The 13,346-nt window shown below is 65.6% G+C and overlaps 1 protein-coding gene across 2 annotated transcripts in view; it reads left to right on the top strand.

Moving 5' to 3' along the window:
- Positions 1 to 13,017, top strand: part of MOB2 (MOB kinase activator 2) — a 31,872-nt gene extending 18,855 nt beyond the window's left edge. Inside the window, exons 1-5 of one of the 2 annotated variants that reach the window (XM_053925228.2) lie at positions 1,047 to 1,171; positions 5,432 to 5,592; positions 6,225 to 6,318; positions 11,522 to 11,646; positions 12,012 to 13,017. In XM_053925228.2, the coding sequence (XP_053781203.1) occupies positions 1,062 to 1,171; positions 5,432 to 5,592; positions 6,225 to 6,318; positions 11,522 to 11,646; positions 12,012 to 12,322 (801 nt within the window). In that variant the 5' untranslated portion in view covers positions 1,047 to 1,061 and the 3' untranslated portion in view covers positions 12,323 to 13,017. Of the gene's footprint in view, positions 1 to 1,046; positions 1,172 to 5,431; positions 5,593 to 6,224; positions 6,319 to 11,521; positions 11,647 to 12,011 lie in introns of those variants that run through there. The other variant, XM_024574545.4, reaches the window with a different exon arrangement.
- The last annotated feature ends 329 nt before the right edge of the window (positions 13,018 to 13,346 follow it).

Genomic DNA, 13,346 nt, shown 5'->3' with positions numbered 1-13,346 from the left:
GGGTGGGCGTCCAGGCCCGTGTCCGCTGCTCCATCATCGCAGACGTGGGGCTGTGCGTCCCCCAGGCCTCATGCTGCCTGAGCGTCGGCTTGGCGTGTCTCTAGCTCCCCCATCACACAGGCGCTGTCCTTTCTGGTTCTCCAAGTTCCCTTGCCTCTCTGCTCAAATCTCTCTTCGCGTCACTTTGTCTCTGTGGGGTTCGAACATCCGGGGCGGGCTGCAGGCGAGGCCAGGAGGAGGTTGCAGTGCGGGTCCCACAGGTGGGGGCCAGAGTGGGGGCGTCACGCGCAGCTGCAGCCACATGCCACCGTGTAGGCGATGGGACTGAGACGTGGGGAGAAGCACAGACGGCGGCCTGGGGCCGCCCTCCTCTGGGTGCCCCGGACGCTGACCTGGGAGTGTGAAGAGGCCTCGCTGTGCTGGGCCTCCTGGGCAGCTGGCAGGGGCAGTCTCCTCAGTGTCAGCGCTTCCTGAAGAAGGCCGTGGCCACCCAGGTCGTGCACACCCACCAGCAGGTGCCCTTGGCCCCTGCACGGCTTGCAAGCACCTAGTCTGGATGCCCCGAAGCCTGCTGGCCTCGTCTTTCCAAGGCAGGGGGTGTGCCATGGGCCTCTCCACACTTCGGGCTGAAGCCCATGTCTGTGGCCCCAGTGGGCGCCTGCCTGGCGTCTTGTCTCGCAGGGTTGGGATCCGGCTAGGGGGGCTGTGGGCCCGCAGAGCTGCTGGGCAGGGCTGCTGCCTGCTCCCAGGAGTGCCGGAAGGACCTCGAGGTGCCGCCCAGGCCCCCCTGACCGGTCCCTCCCTGGGGCTCTGCCCTCCCCACAGAGCACCCGCCCGCCAGGCGCCACTTTGAAAAGTCTGCTGGGACATGCCCTCATCTCCCCGGGGGCCTGGCCTGGCCTGGCCTGTGAAAGGGTGGCTGTGTGAGCTGCCTGGCCGGAGCCCTCCTTTCCCTGCATCCTCATTGGCTGCTGCTGTGCTCTGGGCGGGGCACCCAGGAGTGCAGGGGTGGTGTAGCTGCGGGGCTCCCACTTCCCTCTACACCTCTGTACCGTCCCAGCATGCTGGGGGAGCACAGCAGCCACCCCGCAGACCGAGCTCTGCTCAGCCAGCCCCCCAAAACTGGACTCAGCTGTAAAATGGTGCTTCAGGCAGTTGGCAAAGTGCTCAGGTGAACCCGGGGGGTGGGGGAGGACGGAGGGGTGGTTGTCTGATGGTCCCTAGTCCCTGCCCCTGGGGTCAGGCTGTGGAGGGACGTGGCTGCATCCGAGGGGTGAGCTTGGCCTGCTGGGCAGTCTTTGTGGCCACAGGAGCCCTCCTGCACCCCCTCCAAGCTTGCTGGACAGGCCCTTTACCACCCTGCAGGGTGACCGGCGCCTGTCCGGGAGCGGCCTTGTCTGGAGCCCTCACAGGGCCACGGGCCGCCAGCCGCTGCAGGGGTTTTACCAGAAAAGCCCGCCCCGCTCCTTCTGCCGCCTCCTCTCCTGACCCGCCGCAGCGGGGCCTCCAGTGCCCCAGACGTCTGTCGGAGTGGAAGTGGCCGTACCAGCGTTCGGGAGAGCATGCCTGTGCACCACTCGGCCCCATCAGGGAGGGGGCCTCAAGGGGCTGGGACGGGGCCGTGTTTGTGAGGGGTGTGCCAGCGGTCAGCTCAAGTCAGGGTCTGCCTGTGAGTTTACCAAGTCCAGATTTTTAAACGAGAGGGTCTCTCGCTTTTCCACCTCTGTCCTTCACTGTGAGCAAACTAAGCAAGCTTGTGAGGGGCGTCGTGGAAGGACTGATGTGCGTCTGGGCCTCCCACCGTCCCTGGGCACCTGTGCCCACCCCTCCCTTCCACAGGGTTCTTGTGCACAGCAGGTGGGCCATGTGCCCCCCAGGGGCTCCTGCTGAGTCATGGGTGGACACCAGCACCCTTCCGGCCAGTGCGGTGCCCTTGTCAGGCCAGCTGTGCAGCTTGGGAGCGGGGACAAGTAGGCGGCACTCTCAGTGGCGTTGGTCAGATCAGGGATGGTGACGTCTGGGATAGTGTAGGGGACCGCATGTGTGTACGCTGTGGGCCACGCACACCTGTGTGCACAGTGGGCAGAGCTGAGCCCTGCAGCAACACCCCCACCACCTGTGGCCTGCGATGGCCCAGTCCCGACAGGTCCTGGGGGAGGCCGGGCCCGGCCATTCTCGTAGGGCCTGGGGGGCTCCAGGAGGAGGTGATGACCGGGCCAGGTGTAAGCGAGCGAGCGTGGGACTTGTGGTCTGAGTGCCATGGCCACCTCGTGGCTACAGTTCGGTGTCAGTGGCGCTCACACTGCTGACCTGCCTTCATCCAGCTGCCCGGGCAGCTCCCTCCCGGTGGGATACTCAGGCTTGTGAAAGCCACTCCATTTGGGGTGCCAACTTCTGGCAGTCGATCCCGGAGAAACAACCTGTGTGTCCTCCAGGGCAGCAGGCTGGCCGGGGACTGACGGGGACCCGGTGGGGTCCCATGGCGGCTTCCCCGGCAGTGCCGGTGGGGGTGCAGTCGCGCCAGACTAGTGGGAGCAGAGAGGACAATCTGGGCTGGGAGCCTCCACTCGTCAGAAGGACAGTTTTCAGGCCCCCCCCCCAGGGCTCTGCTTCAGGCACTCGGGCATCAGGATGCAGCGAGCCCTTGCATTCCCCAGCGCCAGCAGTCGCCTCGTGTCTGGGCCTGGCCATTGGCGGGGACAGGGCTGACTCCACAGTGCCAGCCTGTGTCCTGGGGGAGGTCGTAGGAGCCCGGACTCGGGCTGTGCTGCCATCCTCGCACCTGCCCACCTGCGTCCCCCTGTCCCCAACCCCCCACACTCCTGACAGCTCTTCCTCAGGCCCCGGCCAGGACCTGGGCTTCTCAGTCCCGTGGCCCTCCTCTGGGCCCCCTTCTCGGACTGCCACAGCACCCCTTCCTGTGGAGCGGTTTCTGGGCGCCCCTGCTCCCCCCCGCCCCAGAGGGCTGTCTGCAGACATAGCTGCCTCCGACCGGCCTTGCCCTGCTTGCAGGGCCCCCACGCTGCTCCTCCCCACAGCGCCCTCTCAGACCTGCCTTCGCCCCTTTGCCAGCACAGCCCTGGCTCTCCCAGCACCTGTGAGGGGCGGCACAGGACCACACGCGTGCGTGCGCGGCAGGCTGAGCGGGACCCTAGGCAAGGGGAGGGAGCGCCCTGCACTGCCTGCTCCTGGGCCAGTGCCCCTCACCCTGTGCCTGCGCACCTCCAGCCCCGCACCCAGCACAGCCAGGGCCTTGAAGATTCATGCTGTTTTCAACACCCGCATGTCACTTGTTGCCCCTCAGACGGGCCGCCCTCAGGCCCGCTGCGCGGGAAGGACCGCCGTGAGGCAGCCAGGCTTCTAGAGCTGGACTCCGTCTGGAGCCACGACAGCAGCGCCCACACCCCCCGGGGCGTGTCCGACGTGGCGAGCGGCTGCGGGTTCCTCCGGGCAAGACAGGCGGTGTGGCATCAGGAGGGTCTTGCAGACAGGAGGCGTGTGGGCCCACGTGTGATGCCTGCACCAACAGCCACTCCTGTCACGGCTGGTGCTCACAGCAGGCTGGTGCTCACGCCTGTTCTGTGCGTCCCCAGGTGACCCGGCTCCTGAACGGCAGAGTGGGGAGGTGGGTCACAGCCTGGCCCCCGCCGCGCCCATTCCCGCTTTCATGATTGTGGGACGCTCCAGACCCAGAGGGCAAGGCCGCGCATGGCCAGTGTGTGCTGAGCACGGGAGGGTGGGGTGGCTGGCCCTCCCTGACCAGGGCCACAGGCAGGAGGGCCTTTGGGCCGCTGCATCCATCTGACACTCGGTAGCAGAGACCCGGGGCCAGCAGAAGGGCTGTGGCTGGTGTGGCCTGGCCCACCCACCCAACCACCCACTGCCAGGGAGCATCTCAGTGTGCCAGCAGATCCCCTGGGTGTGTTCAGCCCTTCCTGGGGCCCAGTCCCCCCGTGTGCTCCTTCCTGTCCCAGGCGTGGGGACTTGTTCCCAGGGGACGGCCTTGCCCACCCTGGGGTCCCCAGAAGGGCCCACGGTGTGTGCATGTCTGTGTTTGTGCTGTACCGGGCCCACCCGGGCAGGGTGGAGACTCCAGGGTCATGGGTCAGGTCCTGTCCTCCTGTCCCCAGAACACACGGCCCTGCCTGGCCCTGGCTGCTCCCAGCGCCGTCCCCAGAGAGCAGCACACGTCGCCTTTTAAGGAGAAGGTCTGCTGTGAGAAGCCGGAGGGAAAGCCTCTCCCTGGCGCCCAGGGAGCATTTTTCCTCCCCGTGTCTCGTACACAAACCACCAGCAACCTTTCAAAGCAGGACCAAAGGGCAGGCCAGGGAGCTGCAGGGACCTGCCCACCCACCCATGTGGGCTGGCGTGGCGGGGTCCGGCTCGGGCAGCGGGCACAGTGGCAGAGGCCTGCATGAGCACGGGGCCGCTCCTCTGCAGGTCTGAGGACCCCGAAAGTGTGCACTGTGGGGGGCTGGGCCACCACCCCGACCACAGCCCTCCTGGGTCCCAGGCCCATGGCCATCCCAGTGCCTGCATGGTGCCAGACACCTCCTGGGTCCAGTGGCAGCTCTGGGCGGCTCGTCAGGCAGTGTTCCTTCTTCGGGGGCAGGCAGCCTTGCTGGCCTGCCTCGGCCCCACGCACCGCAGTCCCGCCGAGTGGGAGGAGGCCTGGCAGGAGGGGTTTTGGGGGCATGGCGGTCCGCCCCCAGCTGCACTCCTCCCGTGGGAACAGGCCTGTAGAGACACGCACTCGCCACGTAGAGAGAGCCACATGAGGCTCTTCTGCGGTAAAAAATAGCGTGTTTTTGTGGGAAAAAAACTCCTTTTCCTAAACAGGAAAAAACTTTAGTTAGAAGTGGCCATTTCTGCAAATTTCTGTGGCATCTGGCTCCCACCCATCTGCCCCCTGGAAACCCACACCCTGCTTTTGGGGGGAGCGCGGGCAAGTGGGACAGGTGTGTGGGGGAGCCTGGAGCTTGTGCTGACAGGGCCCAGGGCAGGTGCGCGGGGTGTCGGCACCCAGCAGGTGCTCACAGTAAGGACGCCCACCTGCTCACCTGCTGGCCTCTGCTCAGGGGTCAGGGTGGGTGGTGCCCGTCCCCGTGTCCTGCTTGTAGGTCCTGCCTTTAGGGGCTAGGTCCCAGGCATGGGCCAGGCTGGCTATAGGCCTGGGGTGTCACATGTCGGGGAGAGCCCAGAGTTCCAGGCTTGGCCCCGTGACGGCAGGCCACCGGCTGGTGTCCTTGCGTGCCCCTCTGCCAGGCAGTGGGAAGACGACAGCTGGTGGGGCAGAGTCTCTCGAGGCACCTCTGGGAGACCCTCCAGTGCCCACTGCGCCAGCTGGGATGACCCTGCTCGTCTCGGGGGCTGGGCATGGAGCCCCCGCCTGCACTTATTACGTGCGGTGATGGCTCTCTTCTTTTGGCAGGAAGTCCAAAGCGAAGCCCAACGGGAAGAAGCCAGCAGCAGAGGAGAAGAAGGCATACCTGGACCCAGAGCTCGCCAAGTCCCGCATCACCGACTGCGAGTTCAAGGAGCTGGTGGCGCTGCCCCGGGAGATCGACCTCAACGAGTGGCTGGCCAGCAACAGTGTGTGGGGTCATGGGGCGGGCGGGGCAGGCGGGCCACTGGCCTCGAGGCAGTGAAAGTGACTGCCCCCGGGTCCTTGGGGGTCCACAGAGCTCCATCTGCAAAGGGTGGGCTGCCCATGTGGCCTGTGGCCCAGGTGTCGTCCCCCAGCTGACTCACCACTCAGCTCAACCAGAAGCTGAGGCACCAAGTGGTCAGCCCTGCAGTGCGTTAAGGGGACTCACTCGGTGGGCATCCTGATTGGTCTGGGGCCCAGGACTCGCAAAGCCATGGGAGGGCAGCCGGCACGTGAGGCAGGGTGCCACAGGGAAGGGCAGAGGGCTCGGTGGAGAAAGGGCAGAGTTGCTTCTGCTTAAGTCAGTTCCCAGGCGGTGCCCCTGACCCAGCTGGTTTGTGTCCAAGGGGCCCTGATCGTTGTCGGGGTGGGGTGTCCCCCCCACCGTGGAGGGGCTCAGTCTCATTGGCCACTGGCCCTCACTCAGCTTGGCACTCTGCCCAGGCCTGCGTCTGCCCGTTTGACAGTGGCCAGCGGCTGCCCCACGCCAGGGTCTCTGTCCCTGGTCAGAAGCACCAGGTGGGCGGTGGCCGTGTCCCCGGCGGCGGTGCTCATGCTGCCCTGCTGTTCTCCACAGCCACCACATTTTTCCACCACGTCAACCTGCAGTACAGCACCGTCTCGGAGTTCTGCACGGCGGAGGCGTGCCAGACCATGGCCGTGTGCAACACGTGAGTGCCGCCCGGCTGCCACGGGCCCGGGGGACTCGGGTGGGCTGTCAGGTGCCCTGCTGCTTCACTCCTCTCTCTCAGACCCCACCCTCCTGGAGCCTGGGTGAGGTGTCCAACAGCAGGGTCTGGGGCCTGCAGCCAGGCTGAGAAGCAGGAAGCAGAGCCCTGCCGGGGAAGGGGCACTGGCTGCGTGGGCTGCCTGGGCGCATGGGGCGCCAGGACCTGGCCGCAGACTAATACGGCCTGTTCTGGGGATGGGAACCTTCCTGCGAGACACACTCTGTTGGTTTCCCAAGACCACTAGCCGTGTGAGGCTTCTGGTGCTTCCCTGCTCCAGCCAGTTTTTTCTCAGGTGGCGGCTGCCCCTCGGGCTCCTGCTGTGTGCGAGGGCGGGGCCCAGCCCCGAGCAGCCTGGCATGGATCCCAGTCCTCTGGGAGCTCACATGCCCATCCTCAGCGAGCAGCCGTCCTTAGGGGGCCTGCCCCCCTCCTGAATGCAGCGTGGTGGAGGAGGACCAGCCAGGGGCCCAGGAACTCCTCTCAGATGGCCCCTGTGCAAGCATCCCTGCCACATGCAGACGGCGCCAGCCAGGCTTCCTGGCTCAGACCCGGATAGGTGCTCAGCTCTCAGCCCCAGGGTCCTGCTGGGCCACAGCCAGGGGCCCGGTCATGTGGGGGCAGGCACCCACAACAGCAACTCCCTAGTCCTTGTTTGTCAAGGAAACGCTGTCGACAGGTGGCCGAGGCGTCGTGTGTGTCCCCGGCTACTCACAGTGAGACGCGCAGCCTGGGATCGGGGGCAGGGAGCAGAACCGAGGTGGACTTGGGAAGGAGGGTGTCAGGTGGGACAGGAGTGGCCTCTGCAGTGCAGACCTGGTGGCAGATGCTGCAGGTGCATGGGGCAGGGCTTTGGAGTCCTGTGTGGAGCCTGCTCAGGAGGAGGCGTGCTAGCTACACGCCTGGCCAGGTGTCGGAGGTGGCCTGTCGGCAGGCAGGTGGGGAAGCCAGGCTTGCTCGCTGCCCCCCACCTGCCCTTCAGTACCCACGTGTTTGACGAGAGGCCCCCCCCCCCCCGGAGAACACAGGTTTGGGCCGGGCTGACAGGCATGCGGGCGCTGGCTCACCCTTGTGTGGCTGGCAGCGGGAGGAACCAAAACCCCTGCGCGTCCTCTGGCCCCAATCTGCACAGGCTCGCTGCCGAGGCGTGTGTTGGCACACGCATGGCAGGTGGAGCCCCACTTGCTACTTAAGAGGAGGGGTGGCTTGTCACAGGTCCACAGGGCAACCTGCTGTCCCTGGCCAGAGCCGCCTCCAGCTGGCCAGACTCCACACAGACAGCCTCAGGCAGCTGTGAGGTCCCTGACGGAGAGGGGAGGGGCTGTTCCGAAAACACACCGTAGGCAGAACGGCTGGCGGAGAGACCTGCAGGATCTCAGAGCGGCACGAACTTGAGACAGGACGGACCCTGAGAGCCTGCGCCCAGCCCGTCCTCGGCAAGCCTCTGGAAGGGGAGGACCTGGAAGCAGTGGGGCTGGGGCAGAGCCCTGTGGGGTTGCTGATGGGGGCTGTCCTCAGGAACCTCGGGGCCGGCAGCAGCTCCCGCTGTTTCTCAGGCTCAGAGGGAATGAGCAGGTGGTCACGACGAAGCTCTGCCCCCAGGATGCAGTAGACTCGCCCCCGGGGAACTGCTCGGGGTTCTCCAGATGGGGAGGCAAGTGTGGGGACAGGGCAGCTCGGAGGAGGAGCGCACGTGGGCACAGCAGACGTGGTTGACGGGCACACAGTGGTCAGAGACTGACCAGTGGCCGCCTGTGTGCAGGTGGGGACCAGACTCCAGGGCCTGTGAGCGAAACGAGGGAGGCGCATCTCAGCCTTGGGAGCAGCCCCTGAGAAGGCTGCACAGGCGACACAGACTATGACAGGTAGTGACAGGTACGTCGAGAGGGCAGCAGCGCCAGCAGCAGCGGTGACAACAAAGGGAGCGGGCAGCGGCCCTGCTGGGGTGAGCTTAGACGCCAGCAGCTCCGCAAGGACAGTCCGGGTCACCGGTGGAAGGTGGAGATGAGAGGAGTGGGCCCTTCAGCTGTGCAGGCCGACCAGGACTCACTCTGCACACAGCCGTCCAGGCAGGTCAGCCGTGGGAGATAGGTAGACGGTGCAGCACCACCCAGCTGACATTAGAGCACAGAATGGCAGCGGGGCAGAGCAACTGCGTGCCACAGCGGGCCAGCTCACCGAGAAGCTGCGAGGACCACACAGCTGTGCACGGGGCACGTGGACAGAGCCGGGAGCAGGAGCAGCAGTCCGTTGTGGGTGGGTTTTCCACACCTGTGTCTGTGGTGGGCGGGCCTGGTCGAGAGAAGGTCAGCGGAAAGGGGCTCAGCCACACACTCGGCGGACTGGCTGCGTGGGCCCAGATACAGCACCCCCAGCACAGCACGCCTGTGCCATGCACAGGGCAGAACAAGACCCAGCAAGATGGGTCAGGTCCCGGCTCCCAGTACAGCCCTCAACACCCGTTACAGAGTCAGAGTCGTGTGCTTCCCGACCACATGGCCTTGACCTAGCCACCAGGAACGAAGACGAGAGGGTGATCTCCGAAGTGTGGAAATCAACACGCTTCTGAGTGGCCCACGGTCAGAGAGGAAGTGTCAGGGAGATCAGAAGGTGGTATCAACAGCATGGGTCTGAATTGCGGGTGCAGCTCAAGCAATGCTAAGAAGAAAACTTAGGGGGTTACACATGTATTCCAGAAGAAGCAGCTTACAAATTAATAATCTAAACTTCCATGTTAAGCAACTAGAAAAAAAGCAAAGTAAACCCAAGTTGGGCAGAAGAAAAAAAATAGTAAGAGCAGAAGTCACTGAAATGGGCTGGGCGGGGGGCACGAGCCTGTAGTCCCCGCTGCTCGGGGCTGAGGCAGGAGGGTCACTGGAGCCCAGGAGCTCTGGGCCATGGTGTGCGGCGCCGCGGTGTCCACGCTCAGTGCAGCATCAACGTGACTTCCTGGGAGTGGTCGCCACCAGGCTGCCTGAGGAGGGAGAGCCGGCCTGGGTCGAAAATGGAGCAGGTCAAAACTCCTGCGCTGACCAGAAATCACTGGAATTGGCTTCTGACAGCTGGAGGGACTGTCGATGAAACCGAAAGCTGGTTTCCTGAAAAGATCAATGAAACCGCTGGGCCTTTTGCGGGACCGACACGGGCCGAAGAGAAGGGCTCCGATGGTCAGTGTCGGGCGCGAGGGCGTGCCTACCGCACACCCGGCTGGCACGAAAAGGGTGACGAGGAGGCGGCACTGAGTTCTGCAGCTCAGGATGAACGGCCCAGCCCGTTGGAAGGCACCGCATGCGACATTGCAGGTAAGGCGGCAGAGTTGTGGGAGGCGTCCGCCCCCACCCACGTACCTCGTGACAGTCCCCGCACACAGTGCCGAGAGCCCCACGGACACTCAGCGAAGAACTGAAAGGACGAGCCGGGTGAGCGAGGCCGGGCAGCAGACACCAGTCAGGGTCTGCGCCCCATCAGCGTGCAGGTCCCGGGGCTCCCAGACAACAGGAGCTCAGGCGGGAGCACGTGGCACAGGCGAGCACACCGCAGAGGACACGGCACCCTGGCTCACAGGTCCGCCAAGCACACACCCCGCACACAGGCTGGTCCCTCTGGCACAGCCGCGGCTGGCCTGGCATTCGCCCAGAGGACAGAGGGCCCTGCAGGAGCCGCAGCGACACAGAAAAGAGCAGCAGTCAGAAAGGCGTGGTGGCGAAGGGACAGACGGCTGTCGGGGACAGACACGCAGAAGCAGACGCACGCAGACATGGCCATTGGTGTTAGACAGACAGAAGACATTCAGTGGAGAAAAGGTGGTCTTTCCAGCTGACACCGCTGGAAAAACAGGTTGTGTGCAAAAAACCGTATTAATAACCAAACCTTGACCTAACCCAAGACAACGCCACGGGGACCCTGGGTGTGAGTGTAAAGTGGTGGCCCTGGGCAGGGGACAGCGGGAGGGGCTCTGCGTGACCGTGTGGCGAGGGGACTCAGCAGTGACAAACAACGTTGGCCCAGTGACGAGAGTCAGGACATCAGGCTCGACGGGAGCTAGAACTCCACTCTGGAAGGGATGCAGCTGGGAAGGAGAGAGACCGCAGACAGCCAAGTGCCGAGAAGGGGCCGGCGCGGCGCTGCGAGCGCACCTGCCCGCACGCCGGGCGCTAACAAGGACATGGAGCGGTGCCGGGGCCACTGGGATGGCCGCTCGAAGGGCAGTGTGGTGAACTCACAAAGGGCAGCGCTCACCACTGTGGAACGACGCTCCACTCCTGGACGTCACGCTGCAGCGTGGGGACTCGGGCTCCGCGCAAGCCTGGCCCCGTGCCTGTCTGCAGGCGTGTCCAGGCAGCAGCCCGTCAGCAGGGAGGAGGAGGGACCTGGATCCCCGCACCACAGCCCCGCCGGGTGGCACATGGTGTGCCCAGGGACGGCACCAGTGTGTGGGGACTACGGCAGCAGGGCGGCTTCGCGTGTGACATGAAGTAAAATGGGGACAGAATGAGCGGCAGGGAGCACAGTGTCCCTGGGGGGCTGTCCTCAGGCCTCCTGGCGTGGGAGCGTGTGTCCCAGTTGGCAGCCACACTTGTTTTTCTGAGACTCTACCCTGTGCCCAGGTGCGTGCAACCCCACGTCGGCACCCGGGATTGGGGAGCAGGACCCCTGGGGCCTCTTTGCCAGAGGCCAGGCGAGATCTCCTCTCTGCCTGGCTCAAGGACCCCGCTGCCCTGTGGGCAGGGAGAAGATCCATTTACCTTCTCACAGAGTGGCCGTGGACCTTACCTACCTTGGGTTCACGTGGGACAGGGCCTTGCAGGCAGGTGGCCGGGAAGCAGCGCAGGGGAGCAGCCCCGAGCCTGTGTCCCTTCAGACCACTGAAACCCCGCAGACTTTTCCGCACGCATTCAGACAGCACCATCTGTCCTAGACTCTGGTCACAACCAGTGCCAGTGGACCCCTCATCCGAAGTGGCTGCAGGTCCCCAGAGATCTGTCCCCAGGGGCTGTGGGAGCAGAGGTGTGGGCGCCTCCACACCCCAACCAGGGAGACCAACCCCGTGGTGCCACCTCCTGACCATGGCAGCCTCCCACCCCCAAACCATGGAGACAGTGTGGCGGCGGGGGCTGCACCGTGACCGCCTTCTCTGTCCCCACAGACAGTACTACTGGTACGATGAGAGGGGGAAGAAGGTCAAGTGCACCGCTCCCCAGTATGTCGACTTTGTCATGAGCTCCGTTCAGAAGCTGGTGACGGATGAGGACGTGTTCCCCACCAAGTACGGTAGGTCTCCAGTCTGGCGGTGGGGGCAGCTGGCCCCAGGCAAGGAGGGCGGCCCCACCCACCCTGGTGGGAACCTGGGGGCTCCCCCTGAGCAGCCCCCAAGGCCATTGCAGTGGGCGGGTGGGGCCTGGCAGGGACTCCAGGCCCTCCTGAGCTTCCAGGGGCCTCTTGCCTGGCTGGCAGGACGGACCGTGTGCCCTCACAGCGTAGGCCACATAGAGGGGAGCCCGTAGGGCCCCGGGTCTCAGGCCCCAGGACTGCTTGGCAGGCCCTTGCTGGTGGGCCGCTCACGGAGGGCTCGGGCGGGTCGCCTGAGGGGGGCGCTGTGGCGGAGCGCGTGTGCAGTGAGGCGGCCCGGCCCGCAGGCCGAGAGTTCCCCAGCTCCTTCGAGGCCCTGGTGAAGAAGATCTGCAGGCACCTGTTCCACGTGCTGGCGCACATCTACTCGTCCCACTTCAAGGAGACCTTGGCCCTCGAGCTGCACGGACACTTGAACACGCTCTACGTCCACTTCATCCTCTTCGCCAGGGAGTTCAGCCTCCTGGACCCCAAGGAGACCGCCGTCATGGACGACCTCACGGAGGTGCTGTGCAGCGGCGGGGGCCGTGGCGGGGGCAGCGGGGATGGGGCCGGCAGCGGGGGCCCGGGGGCACAGAACCACGTGAAGGAGAGGTGAGCCGGACCGCCGGGCAGGCGTGCACGTGTGCAGAGACGGCGGCCCGTGTGCCTGCGTGTGCCCGCCTGTGTGCGCCCACGTGCCGGGCACACTTGTGGGAGGTCTAAGTGGCAACGCTGCCCGGGCCAGGCCACCTGGGGTGTGGGCCCCTCGCCCTGTCCCTGCTGGACGTGCGAGCGTTGCTTGTCGGAAACACCTGGGACCCCTGCCTTCGCTCAGCGCAGCTCACGGGACCGCTGCTCTGCTCCCCGCTGCGGGCTCCTCTCTTTGGTCTTCTTGCGCCTGGCCCCGCCTCCCCGGGGGCTCTGCCTGCGTGCATTCTGAGAGAAATCAGTCATGCGTGGGATGGGCTCCTACTGGGCCCGGGTCTCCGGCCCCACCGGTTTCTTCACTTCTTCACGTGTCAGGGCTGGGTCACGTCAGCCCCTCCTGTCCCTCCGCCCACCTGGCCGTGCCTGGGTCTTGGCTGTTGGTGGCTGGGTGTGAGGGTGAAGGGAGGCTGGTGGTGCCCTGAAGGGGTCCGAAACCCATGTCCCCCTTCCTCCTGGCCCTGCTGCCCAGGAGGGACCTCTTGACTGCCTGGGCTCGGGCCGGGGCTGGGCCGCCTCTTGTGTGCGCACGCAGCTGGGGGCCCGAAGGTGGGGCCCTGCGCTCTGCTCGCCTGTCCGGCTGAATAAAAAGATTCTCTCAGGTCAGCACCTGTGTGTCTTTGGCGTCTTGGGGGCTGTGCCGAGGGCGTCCCGCTGTCACCACCTGTCCCCCTGTGTCACCCCCCCATCCCATAGGCAGCCCTGCTCACGCCCTGGTGCTGGTCTGGGGTCGTGCTGGATGACCACCGCCGCCCACTGACCCTGTCCGCAGCAGGACCGCCACAGGAGGCTGGGGGGGTGCGCGTACACTCTCCCTGTGCTGTTCCCCCCGTGCAGGTGCCAAGGCCCCTCGAGTGTGGGCAGGAGTGGCTAGGGCTTCCCCGCCAGCCTGGCATGGGGCTTGGGGTGAGCGCGGAGAGTGTGCTCTGGGGCCG

The sequence above is a fragment of the Desmodus rotundus genome, chromosome 5 (assembly GCF_022682495.2).
Source record: "Desmodus rotundus isolate HL8 chromosome 5, HLdesRot8A.1, whole genome shotgun sequence".
Lineage (NCBI taxonomy): Eukaryota > Metazoa > Chordata > Mammalia > Chiroptera > Phyllostomidae > Desmodus > Desmodus rotundus.
This window is presented reverse-complemented; position numbering and strand designations above follow the sequence as displayed.